Here is a 19,812-nt window from a genome sequence, read left to right on the forward strand (position 1 = left end):
ATAAAATTCTTTTCTCATCATTCAATGTCTATTTTATTTTGAATGAAGAAATGGGTGCCAAAATAGGATACTTTATTTTTCAGATCGAGCAAAAAAAGATAAATCTGAATTACCACTTGGTAACTATTTCCTAAGATTTTAATGTACTTAGCAATCCTGTGCTACTGATATATAGTGACATGTCTTCCTTACAGATATATTCAACTATCTTTCCCAGGATATATACTTTGTTTTTGTTTTGTTTTGACTAGGGAAAGAACTTTCTCCTAAGCCACCCACTTTTTCTAACTGCAATTTTTGAGATAATTGTAGATTCACAATGATAAGAAGTAATACAGAGTCCCTTGTACACCAGTTTCCTTCAACGGTAACATTTTGCAAAACTATAGTATGATATTACAATGAGGATACTGACACTGATACAATCTACATAACTTATTCAGGTTTTCCCAGTTTTAGTGTCTACATGTGTGTATTAAGTTCTATACAATTTTATCACCCGTATAGGTTCATTATCCACCACCATAGTCAAGAGACTGAACACAGATCCTATACAAGGAGCCCTCATTGTTGCCCTTTTATAGTAATCACCTTCCCATTCTTCCCCTGGCCCCACCAAACTTATAAGCTTTGATTAATCTGCCCCCAATTCTAAAATTTTGTCCATCAAAAATGTTACATAGGGGCGCCTGGGTGGCTCAGTCGGTTAAGCGACTGCCTTCGGCTCAGGTCATGATCCTGGAGTCCCAGGATCGAGTCCCGCATCGGGCTCCCTGCTCGGCAGGGAGCCTGCTTCTCCCTCTGACCCTCCCCCCTCTCATGTGCTCTCTGTCTCTCTCATTCTCTCTCTCAAATAAATAAAATCTTTAAAAAAAAAAAAAAAAAAGTTACATAAATGGAGTCATATCACATGAAACCTTTGGGACTGGCTTTTTTTCACTCAGCATAATTCCCTAGAGATTCATTCCGGTTTTAGTGTGTATCAATAGTTTGTTCCTTTTTGTTGCTGAGTAGTATTCTATGGTTTGTATGTATCACAGTTTGTGGAAGTACTCGCTAAAGGGCATCTAGGCTGATTCCAGTTTGTCGATATTAAAAATAAAGGTGCTATGGACATTCGTTTACATGTTTTTATGTGAACATAAATTTACATAAGTTATCAGGACTCTGACATAAGTAACCAAGAGTACACTTGCTGGGGTTTACAGTAATTGTATAGTTTTACAAAAAATTCCCTGTAACATCTCACATTTTCATCAAGAATTTATGAGTGATCCATTTTCTTCACATTGTTACCAGCTTTCTGTGCTGTCATTATTTTTTATTTTAGACATTCTGTAGGTAGAGTATTACCTTCATTGTGGCTTGATTTTGTGACTAGTGATACTGAACACATTTTCTTTTTTTGACATCTGTATATCCTCTTTGATGAAATGTTGTCTTTTGCCAGCTGTCTAAATGGATTTTTTTTTTTTTTACACTATTCTATTTTGGGGCTTCTTTATATATTCTAGATATCAGTCCCTTGTCAGATACGTGGTTTGCAGGTATGTTCTCCCAGTCTGTAGCTTCCCTTTTTTCCTCTTTGCCTGGGCTTTCAGAGAGTAAATGTTTTAATTTTGATGAGATGCAACTTATCAACTACTCCCTTTGTGGACTATTTTTGGTATCAAATCTAAGAACTCACTGCTTAACCCTAGATCTGGAAGATTTTTTTCCTATTTTTTTAAATAAAAGTTTATAACTTTACATTTTACATTTAAATCTATGATCCATTTTGAGCAAATTTTTGTACAAGGTGTAAGGTTTAAGTAGAGGTTCATTTTTATGTGTATGGATGCCCAATTATTCCATCACCATTTGCTGAAAAGGCCATCCTTCCTCCACTGAAACACTTCTGTGCCTTTCTCAAAAATCAGTTGGGGAAAAAAAAAAAATCAGTTGGGGCATACTAGTGCAAATCTATTTCCGGGTTTTCTGTTCTGTCCCATTTATCTGTGTGTCTATCCCTCCACCAACACCACCCAGTCTTGGTTACTGTAACTCTATAATAAGTCTTATCAGGTAGACTGATTTCTCCCGCTTTATTCTTATTTTCCCAAAACTCTCTTAAGTCTAGCTATAGCTTTACCTTCTACATAAATTTTAGAATGAGCTTGTCTATACCATCAAAAAATCTTGCAGATTTTGAGAAGAAGGCTTATTAAATGATAATCTTGGAGAAAACTGACATTTTTACTATGTTGAATCTTCTAATTAATGAGCACATTATCTATTTATTGAAATATTTTTTTCAGAATTAGTAGTTTCTTGTACATAGGTCCTGTACATATTTTGTTGGATTTACACCTAAGGCGTTTTTTCCCCATGTTTGTAAATGGTATTGTATTTGAATTCCACTTTCTACATGTTATTTGCTAGTATCCTGAAGTACAACTGATTTTTGAATGTTTATCTCATACCCTGCTATCTTGCAAAACTCACCTATTAGTTCTACAGGTTTTTGGTAGGTGCCTTGGGATGTTCTACATTAAAAAATCATGTTGGGGCGCCTGGGTGGCTCAGTTGGTTAAGCGACTGCCTTCGGCTGAGGTCTTGATCCTGGAGTCCCTGGATCGGGTTCCGCATCGAGCTCCCTGCTTGGCGGGGAGTCTGCTTCTCCCTCTGACCCTCCCCCCTCTCATGTGCTCTCTCTCAAAAAAAAAAAAAAAAAAATCATGTTACCTAAAAAGGGGTGGGGGGGCAAATTTACTTCTTCCTTTAATTGGAATGCTTTTTATTCCCACTTCTTGCCTTATTGTCTGACTAGGACTTCCAGTACTACACTGAATAAGAGTGGTGAAAGCAGACAGACATCCTCACTTAGAAACAACCTTGACATTCTAGGGGGAAAGCATTCAGTTTTTCATCATGAAATATTACGTTAGCTGTAAGGTTTTTTTTTTTTACCATGTTCTTTTTACTAAGTTGAGAAAATTACCCTCTATTCCCAGTTTTCTGAGTTTTTTTATTGTGAGTAGATACTGAATTTTTTCAAGTGTTTTTCCTGAGTCAAATGATGTGATGGTGTGAATTTTCTTCTTTTGCCTATTAATATGGTAGATTACTCTAATTGATTTTTAAATATTGACCAGTTTTGAATCCCTGAAATGAACCCTACTTGGTCATAGTATCTAATTCTTTTTACATATTGCTTAATTCTACCTACTAATATTTTGGCAAGAATTTTCTTACCTATATGAATTAAGCATACTGGCTTGAAGTTTTGCTTTGTTTTAACTTTGGTTTAGTATCAGGATAAGACTAACTTCATAAAATAAATTGGGAAGGGTTCCTTCCATTTCTATTTATTGAAAGAGATTGTGTACACTTGGTGCTCACTGTTCTAAAATGTTTGATACAAGGCTCCAGTGAAACCATCCCAACTTGGGAGACTTCATTTTTGAGAAATTTTTAATTATGTGTTTAATACCTTAACAGGGCTATTTAAATTATCTAACTCATACTGGATTAATTATAGCTTGTGCTTTTTGAAGTATTGATTCATCTAAGTTATCAAATTTATGCGTGCAGAATTGTTTGTTGTAGTCCCTTATTATCCTCTTGACACATGCACGATCTGTAGTGGTACTCATTTCATTCCTAATACTGTAAATTTTTGTCTTTTTTTTTTTTTCCTGTCAGTCTTACTACAGGTATGTCCACTGTATTGATCTTTCCAAAACATTAGCTCTGTTTCATGATTTTCTCGTTTTTCTGTTTTCAGTCTCACGGATTCTGCTCTTTTCTTTATTATGTCCTTCCTTCTGCTTGCTTTATGTTACTTTTTTCTTCTTTTTCCAGGTTAGCTGGAAGCTCAGATTACTGATTCGAAACTTCTCTTTTTTACCAACACAAGCATTTTACTAAAGGTGACCATTTAATGCTGTTAAGTTTCCCTCTCAGTACTGTTTTAGAGCTGTGTCTCAAAATTTTTTATATATTTTCATTTTCATTCCTTTCAAAGTGTTTTGTTATTATTTTTATTAATTTTCCTTGACGTCTCCTCTTAGACTCTTGGATTATTTAAGTGTGCTGTGTATTTTCCAAGTGTTTGGTGGTTTTCCAGTTATGTTACTGTTATTGATTTCCAACTTGATTCTATCATTGTTGAAAAACACACAATGATTTTAATTTAAATTTGTTGAGATTTGTTTCATGGTCTGAGGTATAGTCTTTCTTGATATATAGTCCATTAAAAAGAGTATACTCTGCTGTTGTTGAGTGCAACGTTTTATGTTTATTAGATCCTGTTGTTGATGGCATTGTTATCTGCTAATCTTCTGTCTAGAGGTTCTACCTATTAATTATTGACAGAGAAACATTAAAGTCTCCAACTATAATTATAGATTTGTCAATTTCTCTTTTCTTTTTGGACAATTTTTCCTCATATATTTTCAGCTCTGTTATTTGGTAAATACACATTTAGCATTGCTGTCTTCTTGATGAACTAACCCTTTTATTTTATTTTTTAAAGATTTTATTTATTTATTTGACAGAGAGAGACACAGCGAGAGAGGGAACACAAGCAGGGGGAGTGGGAGAGGGAGAAGCAGGCTCTTCACTGAGCAGGGAGCCCGATGCGGGGCTCGATCCCAGGACCCTGGGATCATGACCCGAGCTGAAGGCAGACGCTTACTGACTGAGCCACCCAGGCGCCCCTGAACTAATAACCTTTTATTATAATGACCCTATTTCTAGTAATTTTCTTTGCTCTAATGTCTACCTTATCTGATATTAATATGGCCACTTGCCTCGATTAATGTTTAACATTAATATGATATAACATTTTTTTCATCCTTTTACATTTCAGCCTGTTGATGCCAATATATTTAAAGAGAGTTTTTTGTAGCAAGCATACACAATTGGGTCATGTTTTTAAATCTGATATGTGAACTCTACCTTTTATTTGGTACAATTAGACCATTTACATGTAACTAAGCCTGCTATTTTAGTTTTTTGTGTCTCTCTCCTGCTTTCCTGTGGATTACCTGAACATATTTGTTTAAATTCTATTTTATCTAGTTTTTTGGAGTGTTTCAGTGGTTGCTCTAGGTATATTATATACACATAACTTATCATTCTACTGGTGTCATCCTTTTACCAGTTCAAGTGAAGTACGGACTTTACTTCCCTTTATGTCCTTTTACCATCTCCTGTTTATAAAGTAATTGTCTTAAATATTTCTTCTGCATACATTTAGAACCACATCAAACAATGTTATGGTTTTGGCTCAACCATCAAATATAATTTTGGAAACTTAGGAGGAGAAGGAAAGCCTATTGTAGTTACCCAGATTTTTAGCGGTATGTTCTTTCTTCATTCCTACCATTCCTAGATGCCTTCTTTTTATTATTTCCTTTCTGTTTAGAGAATTTTCTTTAGCCATTTTTTAAGATGGGTCTACTGGTGGCAAATTCCCTTAGTGTTCCCTCACCCAGGGTGGGTCTTGATTTCCTCTTCATTTCTGAAGAGTATTTTCACTGGGTATAAGACTCTAGTTGACAGTGCTTTTTTCTTTCAACACTTGAAAAATGTGCCACTTTCTTCTGGTCTCCATAGTTTTTGATAACAAATTTGCTTATGAGAAATCAGAGTAATTTTACCCTGTAAGAAAATGTATCTTTCTCACTTGCTGCTTTTAAGATATTTGTCTTCAGTTTTCAGAAGTTTGACTATAATTGGATGTAGAGTGATTCTGGCTTATCCTATTTGAGATGTACTCAGCTTCTTGGATCTATAGCTTTATACCTTCTGCCAGATTTGGGAAATTTCCAGCATTATTTCTTCAAGTATTTTTCCAGCTCTGCCTTCCTTTTCCTCTCCTTCCAGGACTCCAATGACATAAATCTTAGATCTTTTATTATAGTTCCAAAGGTCCTGAGAACTTTTTAAAAACTTCCTCCAGTCTATTTTCTCTCTGCTGCTTACAGTGGGCAATTTCTATTATTCTACCTTCAAGTTCACGGATTCTTTCTGCTGTCTCCTCGGTTCCACTATTGAGTCTATCCATCAGGTTTTTCACTTTGGTATTCCATTTTTCAGTTCTAAATTCCCATTTCACTTTCCTTTTTATCTGTTATTTCTTCCCTGAGAATTTCTATTTTCTCATTTGTTTCGAATGGGCTTAGGATCTCCCACTGAAGTATTTCTATGATGACTGCTTTAAAATATTTGTCATAAATTCTAACATTGGTCACTTTGGTGTTTGTATCTGTTGATTGTCTCTTCTTTCATTCAAAATAAGACTTTCCTGGTTCTTAATATAGAGAGCGGTTTTTTTCTTTTTTTCTATTGAAACCTGGACATTTCGGGTATTATGAGATTCTGGACCCTATTTGAATCTTCTGGTTTACTGGCTTCCTTTGACACTGCTCCAGGGAGAGAAAAGGTTCCTGCTTCATTACTGCCAGTGGGAGGAAAAGTCCAAGTCTCCCACTCGGCCTTTGCTGACACCTGGGATGAGGAGCTCTTCATTACTGTTGGGCAAGGGCTGACGTTCTGGCTGCTCAGTAAGCCTCTGCTGATATCTTGGCTGTGAGGGGCAGAAATGTTTCCTAAGAGCTCCCCTGATAGCCTCCATTGACACCATAGGTAGGTGGGGGCTAGTCTCCTTACTGTTCAAAGATGGCAAAAATCCTGACTCTTCACTAGGTCTCTTCTGACATCAATGGGGACAGAAAGAAGCATTTCCTTCCTATGGAGGTGGGAGTGAAGGCTAGGCTCCCCGTGTGTCTCTAATGACAGTGAACCAGGAGAACAGGAGAGTAGTAGTGGGAAGGTTTGTTACTGCCCAGCAGGGATGAAACTCCTGGCTATCTACTCAGCCTTCTCTTTCTAACCACCCAGGCAGGGGGCTAGAAAGCCTAGTTATAACTTCATGAGAATAGAAGTCTAGGCTCCCCACTCAGCCTCGGCTGGTATGGGTTGAGACAGGGGCCACAGTCTTTCTGTGGTCTTTGGCTAGAACAGAATGGGTACCATCTAAAAGTTTTCTGCCTTGCTAGGCTGTCCCTTTCCTGGTCTTTTGGCTGGAGACAGCAGGCTTTTCAATCTATGCCTGTTGCTGTTTCCAGGATGCCAGCTTCTTCAGCTCCAAGTTTGGGCTATATTAGGCAAAAAGAAAACCCAGGGAACTCACCCCATGTCATTCCTTGAGTCCTGAGGTCCCTAGTCTTTATGCCTTTTCTCCACCTTTCAGAGTCTTCTTATGTTTTATTTTATATATAATGTTCAAGACTTTTAGTTGTTTTAGCAGGAGGAATAGGGCAATGTACATCTACTCCATCTTCCTGAAAGCAGAAGTCCCCACTTTTTAAACTGGTTCCCACTATGTCCAACCACACAAATTCCTGGAAAAATGAGGGTAGAGTCTGTGGAAGAGATTTTTCTTTATGTGATGCTTACATATTTGGACAAATATGGACCACTCCACCATCCAAATGAGTTATGTGGCTAAGCCAGACATTTAAGAATGTCCAAATCATCTGTTAATTCAGGGAAGAACCTATGATACAAACTTGTGCATACCAAACACTTGAAATGCTTATGATTTTATAAATACTTATGAATTTAACAATTTTTCATTCAAAACTTTAAAATAATCATTAAGCCATGTTTCCTTAGGGAACAGAAGTCTTTCACATACTCTGGTTTTTCCAAAGACACTAAATGGAACGATACAGCTAAACTCAATTTCAGACTTTTGAACACATTTTGTGATAATAAAGATATTTAAGTGTACTTACCTAATAGGATTAAAAATATACAAAGAAAAAATGGCCTATTACAGTGCCCATTGCACAGAGAAGGCAACTCAATAAACGTTATATGACAAAAGATACCAATAAAAAGATAGTGTCTAAAATTTACTGTTAAATAGAAATGCTCCTCCCTAGTTAATGTCAACCATGAGATCCTATCATTTTTAATTTGTGAAATACAATTTCATAGTTAACTGATAAAAATTATACTTCCAATTTTTATGTATCACTAGCATGTATTTAGGACTATCTCATTATAAAAATATATACTCAAATGTGCTTGGCAATAAGCAGATTCAAGGTTTCTTTGATTATGAAATTCAGAGAGACTGGTTTAGACAGCTCTAATCAATGAAAATAAAATGTTCCAGTTACCTCACAAGTCACTAGGAACAAATTTTTTTAAAAGGTTAGTAAAAGGAATTTTTCAGCTGATATTATTTTTTCAGGATTAAGGAGGTATGTAAAACAAAAGTAAATTATAACACATATTTCAGTATTCTCACTCCCCCTCAACATCCCAAGGACATAAACAGTGATGTAACAAAGTAGAGATAATCCTTAAATCACCTTATTCTAGTGCAGAGCTTCCCAAATACACTCCTCAGAATCCTAGTATCCCTTAAAATATTCACAAATATCCCACAGAGAAAGAAAATGTTAGGTTAAGCAAAGTTAAGCAAATTTCTCTACTACAGGAATCCTCAGGGCATTTAAAATAAAATATGCACAGTGAACTTCCCAAAGAGGATTACAGTTGCACCATTTCCCAAATTTAATCAAGGAAGCCTTCTCCTAACCTTCTATTAAATCCTGTTGGAGATGAGTGTTAAACAGAACTCAGTCTGAGAGGTAAGAGAGTGGCAAAAGAGCCCTTAAATGTGGCCAGGTAAAATGAAGGCCAGAAATTTACTAAATAGCATAGCTATAATGACTAAAAAATAATTCAATGAACAAATTATGAAAAGCTTTTTTAAAAACTGTAGGCAATTCCTAGCACTCATTAAAAAAGTAGTCTATCAATCATGCTGAAAGATGACCCTAAACATTTATTATGTCATAATGACAAATTAGCTAAATGCTATTTCCATTCATATTTTTATCTTAAATATTACTCTCAAGTTAATTTATTTGAACACAGAGATAAAATAACTCTAGGAATCGGATGTTTCAGACGAAGGTTAATAAAAACTTTAATTTTTAATAGAACCTTGCACTTAACTGCCTGAAATTAAGCATCACTTGTTAACCTCACTGTATACACGTATCTATTATATTGTAGCTCACTGAAAGAATGTACAGTAAACAGAACAAAGAATTATCAGTGTTGTGTATGTACGTACATGTGTTTATGTGTGTGCATATATCCAATAAGACAAATATACCAGAGTCCGTGAATAAAAGTAGGAAAATAAATTTAAAAAGAGTTCAATTCAAATTAAGCCAAATATTATATAAGTCTGAATGAGACTCAACTAGATTTTTACAATTCACATTTATACCTAATTCTTTTTAAAACACATAGAATTAACAAAATACACAATGGCAAACAGTGATATAAAACTAATTTTAGATGCTGTGTGATGATTTCTATAGATTAAGAAATGTAGGTTATAGGTTTTGAATTCAGAAAATAATGGGAATTTACTTACCTCTAACCAAAGTTCTCTGAAGGTAGTATCCTCCTTAGAACCCCTATCTTGGGTAGTTCACCTGCTGTAATTTCCCTAAAGAGATTCCAGCAAAGTCTAGCAAGTTTTAAGTTCCCTTCTGCAAGCCCTATTAGCGCATGTGTGTTATATAAACTTGCTCACATCCTGCTTCCTAGCTGAGGCCTCCAATTCCCACTGAATCACCACCACCACTACTGCCACCACAATCCATGTATCAACGGAGAATTCCGTTTGGAAATGTGTCTTTTTTCACTTCTCCAAAAGTATCCTCCAAAGTGCCCCACTGCTGAATCTATAACGTACTTGAGGAGTGGTGGTAATCAGCAGGCAAGAAAATGAGGACACAAAGATTTAGCGAAGCAATTGGACTTGCTGACTACTCAAATACAATATTCCAACGTAACAAAACAAATAACACTAGCTTCCTCAACACTCAATTAATATGTAAAAACACTAAACTGTGCAAAAGCTTTCATAAAAAATACTTTCATAACCAAAGCAGAAAACGTCGTCTTTATCACCTGGGACTACCAAATATTTCCCTAGTGTATTTTACTAAAGAAGTGCCAATATTTAAAAATGAGTTAGGAAATAAGTCATTGAAAGACAAACGTTCAAAATTTTTTAGTATGCCACTCCTACCTTAAACTACAAGGAAAAAAAAAAAGAGAGAGAGAGAGAAAGTAAAAATTGTTCAACCAAAAATGGAAAACAAAACGAGCCACTCACATGAAGGCCAATCTCATATACTTAGGATGGCAGTTTACAAAGGGTACTATTAACAAAATTTTTCAAATCTCTTCAGGAAACTGACTGAAACATAGTACAGGAAAGAAGACTCGATCTTATACTATCCAGAAAAGGTCTTCTACTTGGATTCCCACCAATTGATTCTGTAACTTCTTATTGATTATTTCTTGATAGCCATATGAGAGTAGGAGAAAAAAGCAAAGGGAAACAACTGTCCTAGAGGCCAGAGGACCCAACCATATTTGAAGCACTATTTTAGAGGATAAAGTATGGAGTAGCTTTAAAAACACTGATTTTAGGGGCGCCTGGGTAGCTCAGTCATTAAGCATCTGCCTTCAGCTCAGGTCATGATCCCAGGGTCCTGGGATCGAGCCCCGCATTGGGCTCCCTGCTCCGCAGGAGGCCTGCTTCTCTCTCTCCCACTCCCCCGCTTGTGTTCCTGCTCTCGCTATCTGTCAAATGAATAAATAAAATCTTAAAAATAAATAAATAAAAACACTGATTTTAGCTACAAGCCACCATCAGCTTGGTAGCAACATAAATAAGGCCCAAAACAATATAGCTCTTAAAGTTTCCCCTGGCTCATAACAGGTTCAGAATAAATCTTTCTGAACACTCTAATTTTAAAAATCAACTTAACTCGCCATGGCTCTCCTTTTGTATCAGTAAACACAATAAAATGCAATAATAAAATTATCAAAAAGCAATTGAAAAATGGATAAGACCTTAGAAACAGATGAAAAATGAGAAAACCTTAGAAAATCTCCCAGTTGGATTCTCAGTATATACATAATTAAGCTAACTTTTAATTAATCAATTAACTAATTTATATCAGATTCTTCAAATTCCTCTGCTTCTACGATGCATGGTTTTTAAATTAAATTTTAGAATAAGGATGTTCCTTTAAAAAATGTAGCCTCTATTTATCATAAAAACCAGGGGTTATTTTTCCAATTTTGAAAATATATGGAACAGGGGCATCTGGGTGGCTTAGTCGGTTAAGCATCTGCCTTTAGCTCAGGGCATGATCTCAGGGTTCTGGTATCAAGCCCCTCATTGGGCTCCTTGCTCAGCGGGGAGTTTGCTTCTCCCCCTCCCCACCTCCACCCACCCTCCACGTGTGCTCTTTCTAATAAATAAAATCTTAAAAAGATATATATATATATATATATGGAACAATGTACACAAAAGAAAAAGTACTTTCTGATACAAAAAATGGTCACAAAAAGAGCATTTATAAAACAGACTGTTTAGAGGTAAAAAAAGGATAAAGTGAAATAATCTAGTCATCGATCAGAAGAATAAAATACTGAACCATGAGGCAGCACATTTGAATTCACTTTCCCTTTTATACATGCACTATTAGGACTCACTGAAGGGTCAAAAATCTTCTAGATCTTGCTAGTTTAAGAGCAGGAATTACTAACAACCCAAGAAGGTGTATCTAGGATGATACTTACCTTACAACAGATTATACCACTGTGCTATTATGTATTCTGTGTATGGATACAGAAGCAGTCAGCTGAAAGGTACACACCACACTAGCAAATGCTTGACTGGACCCATAAGGCCGGATCACCAATGGAATATCAAGATATGTGTCGATTCTCCAGCCCTCATAACCACATTCCAGACACCTCACGTAGTCCTTCAGCTTGCCTTGATATAGTTCGTTTATAAGATCAGCCTGCAAATAAGAACATTAAAAAGTATTCCTTAAAATTTATTTTTAAAATACACAAAAATTCCTGCTTTTAAAAATAAGTTTCAAAGGATATTCATTCTTTACTGCTGAAGTTTTAGAAAGCTTTAAGATTTATCTAAAATTCTATTAAAAAAATGAAGGCTTGACAAAAATTAACTAAAAATCAATAAAATTAGAGTAACACTAATTTAAGAATCAATGTGCAAAAATTAACTAGTTCAATTCTCTTATCACTAAAAACTCTACTACTAAGATGTTTTGTTGAAATCAGTTACCAATTTATTATACTATTAAGCTTCATATTATCTTTTCATTAGGTTGAGAATATACCTAATCTATCACTTTAGGCATGTTGATAATTACATAACTAAACAGCCAGCTAGTTTTATAGCTTTACACATGTATACCACCACTCTCACAATACTATATTCTGATTCCTAAAATCCTATCTTCTAGCTCAAGGTGCAAATAAAACTTTTTAACTTTCAGTAATATACATAAAACAATTTTAAGGGGAAACATATGGCAAATTTCCTTTAAAAATGTATAGAATTTTTTAAAAATTCCATCTCCATCAAAATATCCTCATTTAAAAGAATGGATCTCTCACTAAGTCCCCAAACTTAGCCAACTGGGGCTTCTGTCCCAAAAAAGGCAGGTAATTCCTTTAGTAAGGACCCTCCAAGTGAATGTCTTGCCTCAAAATTCTCGTACCAAAATTTGGGTATGCAGCAGGAATGCCTCAGTTGATCTCTTAGTGGAAGCATTGACCCAAAGAGGGATATAAAAAGGGGAAGAGTAACTTCAGACCTATGAAGAAGAAACAGCCCCTAACACCATATAAATGAAGTTACTAAAATACAATAGGACTAGGTAGAGAAACTGGATCACTAAGTAAACTTAATTTTTTTTTTCAGTATCTCTTAAGGAAGAATGGAAAAGAAGGAAAGTGTATTACAATTTACCTCTTTCATAAATTTGTATCTCTTCAAATGTCTAGGGCTTATAAGCCTTCAAACTAGGACCCATCATCATTGTCTATACTAACGCCATTTATTTAATGAAGCCTTCTTCATTCACCTGCCTCAGTCATAACTGATTATATCTTCTGCATCTGAGAGGGCATTTCTAAATGGTTCAAACCAGTGTTTTTCAAACAGTTTTGATAACAACCCACAGTAAGAAAATAATGTATATCTCAACCCAGTACATCCAACTATAACAAAATTTGCACAAAATAATACCCTTACTTTTGTGCTACTCTCTTACACTTTTCTATACTAGTCCATTTTTTTAAGTGTGGATGTAGATTCACTAAACTGATTTTATAACACACGAATAGATCACAACCTACAGTCTGAAAACTCTGGCCCAAGCCATCATCATAATTCCAATCAGACAGCAGACTCTCCAGGCTATCTTCCAGAATCTTCCTCCTTTTTCATCCCTGTGATCCCTCCCCAACCACCCCCCTCCCCACCCCCACCATTAGAGTTCTCTTTCCTGAGTTCTGAGCCCCACCCAGTTCAGCCTTACCATCCCACAATGATATATCGAATGCTCTTCCCACCTCTAACCTGTTCTTTTTCTACTGGAAGAAGAACAGAGTCAGATTAAGAGGAATCCTAAGTGTCAAAAGCATACCTCCTTGGTCAAAATGAAGGTAATACTCAACTATACTTAATCTGCTATAGATTATAATACATGTAATTTACTTAGTAAATATCTGAAAATACTGTTCAAATATCATCCCCAAAAAACTACACATACACATGTATGTATTTATATATGAATTATACAGTTTTCAGTTAAAAAGAGACCATCTAGATCATAGAAACCAACTTCCTTATTTTAAAGATGAGGAAACTGAGGTCTAGCATGGTTTAATGAGGATCTGTATGACTCAGTTAATGGCCAAATGAGAACCTAGTACTTTCAATTCCCCATTTAATACTTTAACAACTGAACTAATGCCAGAGTTTTAAAACATTTCAATAGAATAGAAGTCACTTATGAATGATTTATTATAAAACATTCCTTTCAACCTGAGATGAATTACCTGTTCTGTTTGTTTCCATTTCTGTTCCAATGCATCAAACATGACTCTGCACAGTTCTTGTACATCATGCTGCTGCCAAGCTATTTTAAGATAAAATTTAATTAAAAACAGCAATAAATTTAGTGTAATGAAACATTAATTTGTTGTTTAAAAGCAAACTGTTAAAAGTATGGAAAAGTCTACACAAAATAATTCTAAATTTAAAAAAGAACAAAAACTATACATTACAGTAAGTCATGAAAAGGTAATCACAAGGAAAAGAATCAAGCGAACTTTAAGTAACATATGCTTTACGGTATGATATTTGCTATTTTTGCTATGTTTCACTGTAGAGTTAAGAAATATGTTAAGAAAAATCTAGAACAAACTAAAAATTTTAGTTTAAGTACATAAAAACAGAGTTTAACCAAACTTACTTTACAAGAAAATTTTAATTGATCAGAATTTACGCCTAGTGCTTAAATTCTAAAAATAAGTTTTGTTTTGGGTTTTTTAAAAGATTTTATTTATTTATTTGACAGAGAGAGACACAGCGAGAGAGGGAACACAAGCAGGGGGAGTGGGAGAGGGAGAAGCAGGCTTCCCGCCAGGCAGGGAGCCCGATGCGGGGCTCAATCCCAGGACCCTGGGATCATGACCTGAGCCGAAGGCAGACGCTTAACGACTGAGCCACCCAGGTGCCCCAAAAATAAATCCCAGCAAAAGGCAATGAGAAGATTTATCATAAAGTCAATTAAGCTATTAATATATTTTGTTTATAATATTGTCTCCCAGAATTCCTTTGAATATTAGAAACACTTATCATTACAAGAGAATTAATACCCTCACTACTATCCCATCCAAAGCTCCTTGTAACATCTGTGGTTTCAATTGCTCTCTTTTTGCTGGTCTGTAACAAAACAAAAAGCCTTTGAAGTTGGTATGGAATACTTGTCACTGGATCTTCTTCAGATTCTTCAAATTCCCACCTATTGAAATAAAATATTTGAAAATTATTTACAAAATATTTTTATTCTTTAAAGCATCATTAATATTAACATCATAATAATATAAGACTGTAACTCTTGGGGTATACAGAATTTGGATATTAACTGAAGCTATTATTATCTAATGGAATAGTAGCCTTTCCCTAATTCATAAATTCAGAAGAAATTTAGACTTTAACAAGAAAAGACATAAGAAAGCAACACTAATGAAAGGCAAAGCTCATCTAAAAGTAATCATAGAATCTGAATCTGATCAAGACTCTTGTCCTAATTATTAATTCATAAAAATACAGGGAACAGAACAATATTAAATGACACTATGGCATTTAACTATCAAAATCCAAACTGTGGAAAACTACAGGAGAAAGGACATCAGTTTTCAATATATGGAATAAACTGCAAGGGGAAAAAAGATGGAAGGGAATTAAAAATAGATTAAATAGATTAATAATCTTATCAGTCAGTTGCACTGTATGGCTCTTGTTTGGATCCTGATTTGAACAGATTGTTAAAAAAAAATTATGAGCATCAGGGAAACCTTATTAGCACTGACCGGTGATATGTTTACAGATGACACAATAGGAGTGTGCTTCCAAATAATCAGAATAGAGGGTATTAGATAAAAAAGACTGATCATGAGTTGATAATATTCAAAGCTGGGTGACAGGTACAAAGGGATTCATTACAATGTCTACGTTCACAAGTAAATTCAGATGATGAGCTTCCATATGAATGGAATGATAATGTTTGAGCAACACAACCAATATTAAAAGTTCCAAAAATACTTTGCATATTTACAGTAATTTCAAAGATGTTATTCAAGAGTAACACACAAAAAAGGAAAAATCAGTTAATCTGTACTTTAAAATGTCTTAAAAAAAATAAGTTATGCATACCTTAAAGAAAATATACAAAACAAGAGTATATTAAATGTATTACAATAAGATACTCATAAAAATAACTTTCTGACTTTTAGGGTTTATTTAAATATGGATTTCCTTCATAGAGCATTTTAAAGTACCGGTGGTATATATACCATCTTTTACACACTTAGACACTTACACACACACACACACACACACCCCCCAAAGGACAGCTGCAGTATATTTTAATTAGAAACAAAGTTCGAAAGTTTAAAAAGACAACTTTGTTTCTTAAATTGAGAAGTAAAAGGAAAGAATATGGTTTACATATTGAGATTATCTCAAAAAGCAGATAACATATTTCTTTATAAAGATGTTAAAGCTGTAAGTGAGGGAAAGCTTTAATACAGTAATTTATCCCAAATGTAAATCTTCTTAATTTTATCTTTTGCTGGTCTACACACTTCTAGTTCTCTCTCTCCACAAATTTTTCATACGTCAATCTCTCATAAGATCTTTTTCTTATATACTATTCAAGACATCTTATGAAGTGAGAAATACCCCAAAATACAAGAAGGTAAATTAGATTTTATTAGTTAAAACCTATACTTTCATTCTTAAATCAGTTTTATTTATAAATTTTTTTTGAATACTCACTTATATAATGCATTCCTAAATTCAGGAGTCATAAAAAGTGTCTGCAAAAGGCTATTCAAATAGCAAGTCATTGCTTGGTTTACTAATCCCACATATCCTTTAAAAAGAAAACACAAATATACATAAATCAGCATCTACATTAAAAATAACAAAAAGAAAACTTAGTAAGAATTTACTGCACAGTAAAAATTGAGAGGTTAAGGTTACTTGGAAATTATTTTAGTTTTTTCAACAGCAATAAGAAAGACCCCTTTTTCTAAAATGTTCACTATGTAAACCTTGTTTCTCAGAAAAAGGGAGGATATCTTGTTAAGTGTCCAGAGATATGCATGGATGTTACATAGCATTTAATAAAATTTAAAGAAGAATATTTCAATACAGTATGTTTACTTGATATAAAAATAATCTTTGTTCCCCAAGTTGATAAGTTGTTGATTAAAATGGAAAAGTATAAACATATTTACTTATCACAGACCCAAAATAGGAAGACTGAACTGAACCAGCTATCCATGCTATCAGGCTCTATAAACCAATTTGTGCCAAGAATTAATAATATATGAGATAAATTCATTATATAAAACTCAGAATGACTTCCTCTATTTTAACAAGCCCATTAAGTATGAGATTCTATAATACATTAGCACACTATGCAAAGACTATAAAGTAAGAAGAGAAGTCAGAAATAGGAAAGAATAGAGAGAGGGAGTGGGGAAGGGAGGAAGGAAAAAAGAAGCTTATAGGAACTTAAAATTCAAGTGAATGATTAAAATTACTTAGCTTTATATATCTGATTGGATATGGCTACCATTGTTGAGAACATTTTTGGAATTCCTCTTTTGAAGTAGGCTTCAGGCCCCATTTATGAGATACACATACACCAAAAAAATCAGTCTCATCGTATTAGTTATACCTCATTACATGAGCAAAATGTGGTAAACACTTTGCTTAATAATTAAACTTATTTACTCCCACTTAATACTGAATGACTTGGGTGTTTCCAAAAAAAACACTTAAATCTTTTCTCAGGAGACACTGAAGGTGTTCACTGAAGCTTTTCAAAATACTTTTTCAATTCCCCAATTATCAAAATGTCTTGAGAAATGGTAGGCTCTGCAGATAATTATACTGCCAAAAGTGATGAAAGGACAAACAAATATGCATGATAAGCCTTGGTCAGTTGTGGAAGAGAGGAACAAACTCCACATTATCTATATGGTTCTAAGAAGAGATCAAGTAGCTACCCACTTTTCACTCTGGACTAAGGTTCAAGTTTTAATTTCTAATGCCTTTCATATTTAAGAATACTGTGTTTATAGGGGCGCCTGGGTGGCTCAGTCAGTTAGGTGTCCGACTTTTGCTTTTCGCACAGGTCATGATCTCAGGGTTGTGAGATGAAGCCCTGCATCGGGCTCCACGCTAGGCGTGGAGCCTGCTTAAGATTCTCTCTCCCTGGGGCACCTGGGTGGCTCAGTCATTAAGCGTCTGCCTTCGGCTCAGGCCATGATCTCAGGGTCCTGGGATAGAGCCCCACATCGGGCTCTCTGCTCAACGAGGAGCCTGCTTCTCCCTCTCCCACTCCCCCTGCTTGTGTTCCCTCTCCTGCTGTGTCTCTGTCAAATAAATAAAATCTTAAAAAAAAAAAAAGATTCTCTCTCCCTCTCAAAAAAAAAAAAGTACTGTGTATATTCTGCTGTACATTGTTATAGAATTATAAACTATGTCAATTCCTAACCATCCCTCACCTGAGCTGTTCTCATAGCACCCTGTCTTTAATCCACATTGGAGCCTTCAGCTCACTGTTCTGTAATAACCTATTATATGTCTTCCCCATCAGCTGTGAGGGGAGGGGTCAAATCTGACTTAGCTCTCTATCACATAGAAAAAACTATGGTCATGTGTACTTGATTTGGCACCATATCTGCACAGAATGAACAGTGTCTTACATAAAGATACTATTTGCCAAAACTATGAAGATTTCAGTGATACTAATACAAGTGCTACTGAATAATAGAAATCTTTTGTCATTAAGCGTTGTCTAAATCAAAAAAACTTCAAAAGACAACTGTTATCAAATGGGTACTATATCTGAAATAGCTGTGAATCAATACTGTAAGTGTGAGCCTCTAAGGGAGAAGAAGGTGAAAACATGTCATTCTGTGAGGGGCACATGTGGAAAGAAATTCTGAACGGAACCACCAGGTAATGAAGTAAAAGCATCAAATAGGCCAAATGAAGAATGCAGAATGCAACAGGCCAACTCCTGGGGCTGGTAAAATAAAAGAAATTTTTTTTTTTTAAGACTATTTACTAGGGGCGCCTGGGTGGCTCAGTCGTTTAAGTGTCTGCCTTTGGCTCACTTTGGCTCACAATAAATAAAACCTTTTTTTTTTTTTTAAAGATTTTATTTATTTGACAGAGAGAGAGGGAACACAAGCAGGGGAAATGGGAGAGGGAGAAGCAGGCTTCCCGCCAAGCAAAGAGCCCGATGTGGGGCTCGATCCCAGTCATGACCTGAGCCGAAGGCAGCCGTTTAATGACTGAGCCACCCAGGTGCCCCAAATAAAAGAATTGTTAAAGAAACTGGCCAAGGACAGTTATCATGGATTCAGATAATGGAAACACCCTAGTTACATAGTTTCTAATCACTTAGAAGTCCACATTAGCCTTCAATCTGCTCCTTATCCCTTAGTGTTCACATACACAATACCCCACCCCTACCCGCCCCCACCACCTCCTATCAACAGTGGCTGGCTACCCCAGGGGGTGTTGGTACTCAAGGGAGACAGGAAAGAAATCCCCAAACCTCGCGCATTATAGAGAAATGTGTTCCTAGAGCCCTGAGTCTAAATCATGATAGCATCTTCCAATAAAAACATTCTGTATATGGTGCCAAGATTTACAATAATTTAAGGAAAATGCAAATTCAACAGTCACTAACAAAATTATGCTTAAACTACAACTCCTTTGGATGCTTATAGACTATTTTAAATTCAGAAAGGCAGTAGCCCTAGAAAACTGGAGGAAAACGTACAGGTAGGAAAAAGGAGTGGAGTAGAGGTGTATAAGAAACAATAATTGGGAATGAAGGCTGCGATTACATGGCAATTTAGAACAAAGGCCTCTAAAAATTGTTTTAAATAAACTTCAACTTAGTAATTCAATTTGAGAACTTATCCTAAGGAAATAGTTAAAGATAAAAATAAAAACTTATATACAAGAATGTTCATAATATCAGTAATTATTTGCTTAAATATCTGAACTATACAATGAAATACTGTTTTCAGTCATTCAAAACCTTATATTAAAATACTATTTAA

The 19,812-nt window shown here is 35.1% G+C and overlaps 1 protein-coding gene across 4 annotated transcripts in view; it reads right to left on the reverse strand.

Annotated features, from left to right (window-relative positions):
* The window catches only part of USP47 (ubiquitin specific peptidase 47), a 109,934-nt gene that overhangs the window by 38,686 nt on the left and 51,436 nt on the right, over positions 1-19,812 (reverse strand). For all 4 annotated transcript variants that reach the window (XM_081798599.1, XM_081798598.1, XM_006747341.3 and 1 more), the window contains 4 exons: positions 16,496-16,592; positions 14,812-14,957; positions 13,990-14,069; positions 11,763-11,912 (listed from right to left, as the gene is read on the reverse strand). In XM_081798599.1, the coding sequence (XP_081654725.1) occupies positions 11,763-11,912; positions 13,990-14,069; positions 14,812-14,957; positions 16,496-16,592 (473 nt within the window). The remainder of the gene's footprint in view (positions 1-11,762; positions 11,913-13,989; positions 14,070-14,811; positions 14,958-16,495; positions 16,593-19,812) is intronic.

The sequence above is a fragment of the Leptonychotes weddellii genome, chromosome 11, assembly GCF_054177405.1.
Source record: "Leptonychotes weddellii isolate Sample4059 chromosome 11, ASM5417740v2, whole genome shotgun sequence".
Classification (NCBI taxonomy): domain Eukaryota; kingdom Metazoa; phylum Chordata; class Mammalia; order Carnivora; family Phocidae; genus Leptonychotes; species Leptonychotes weddellii.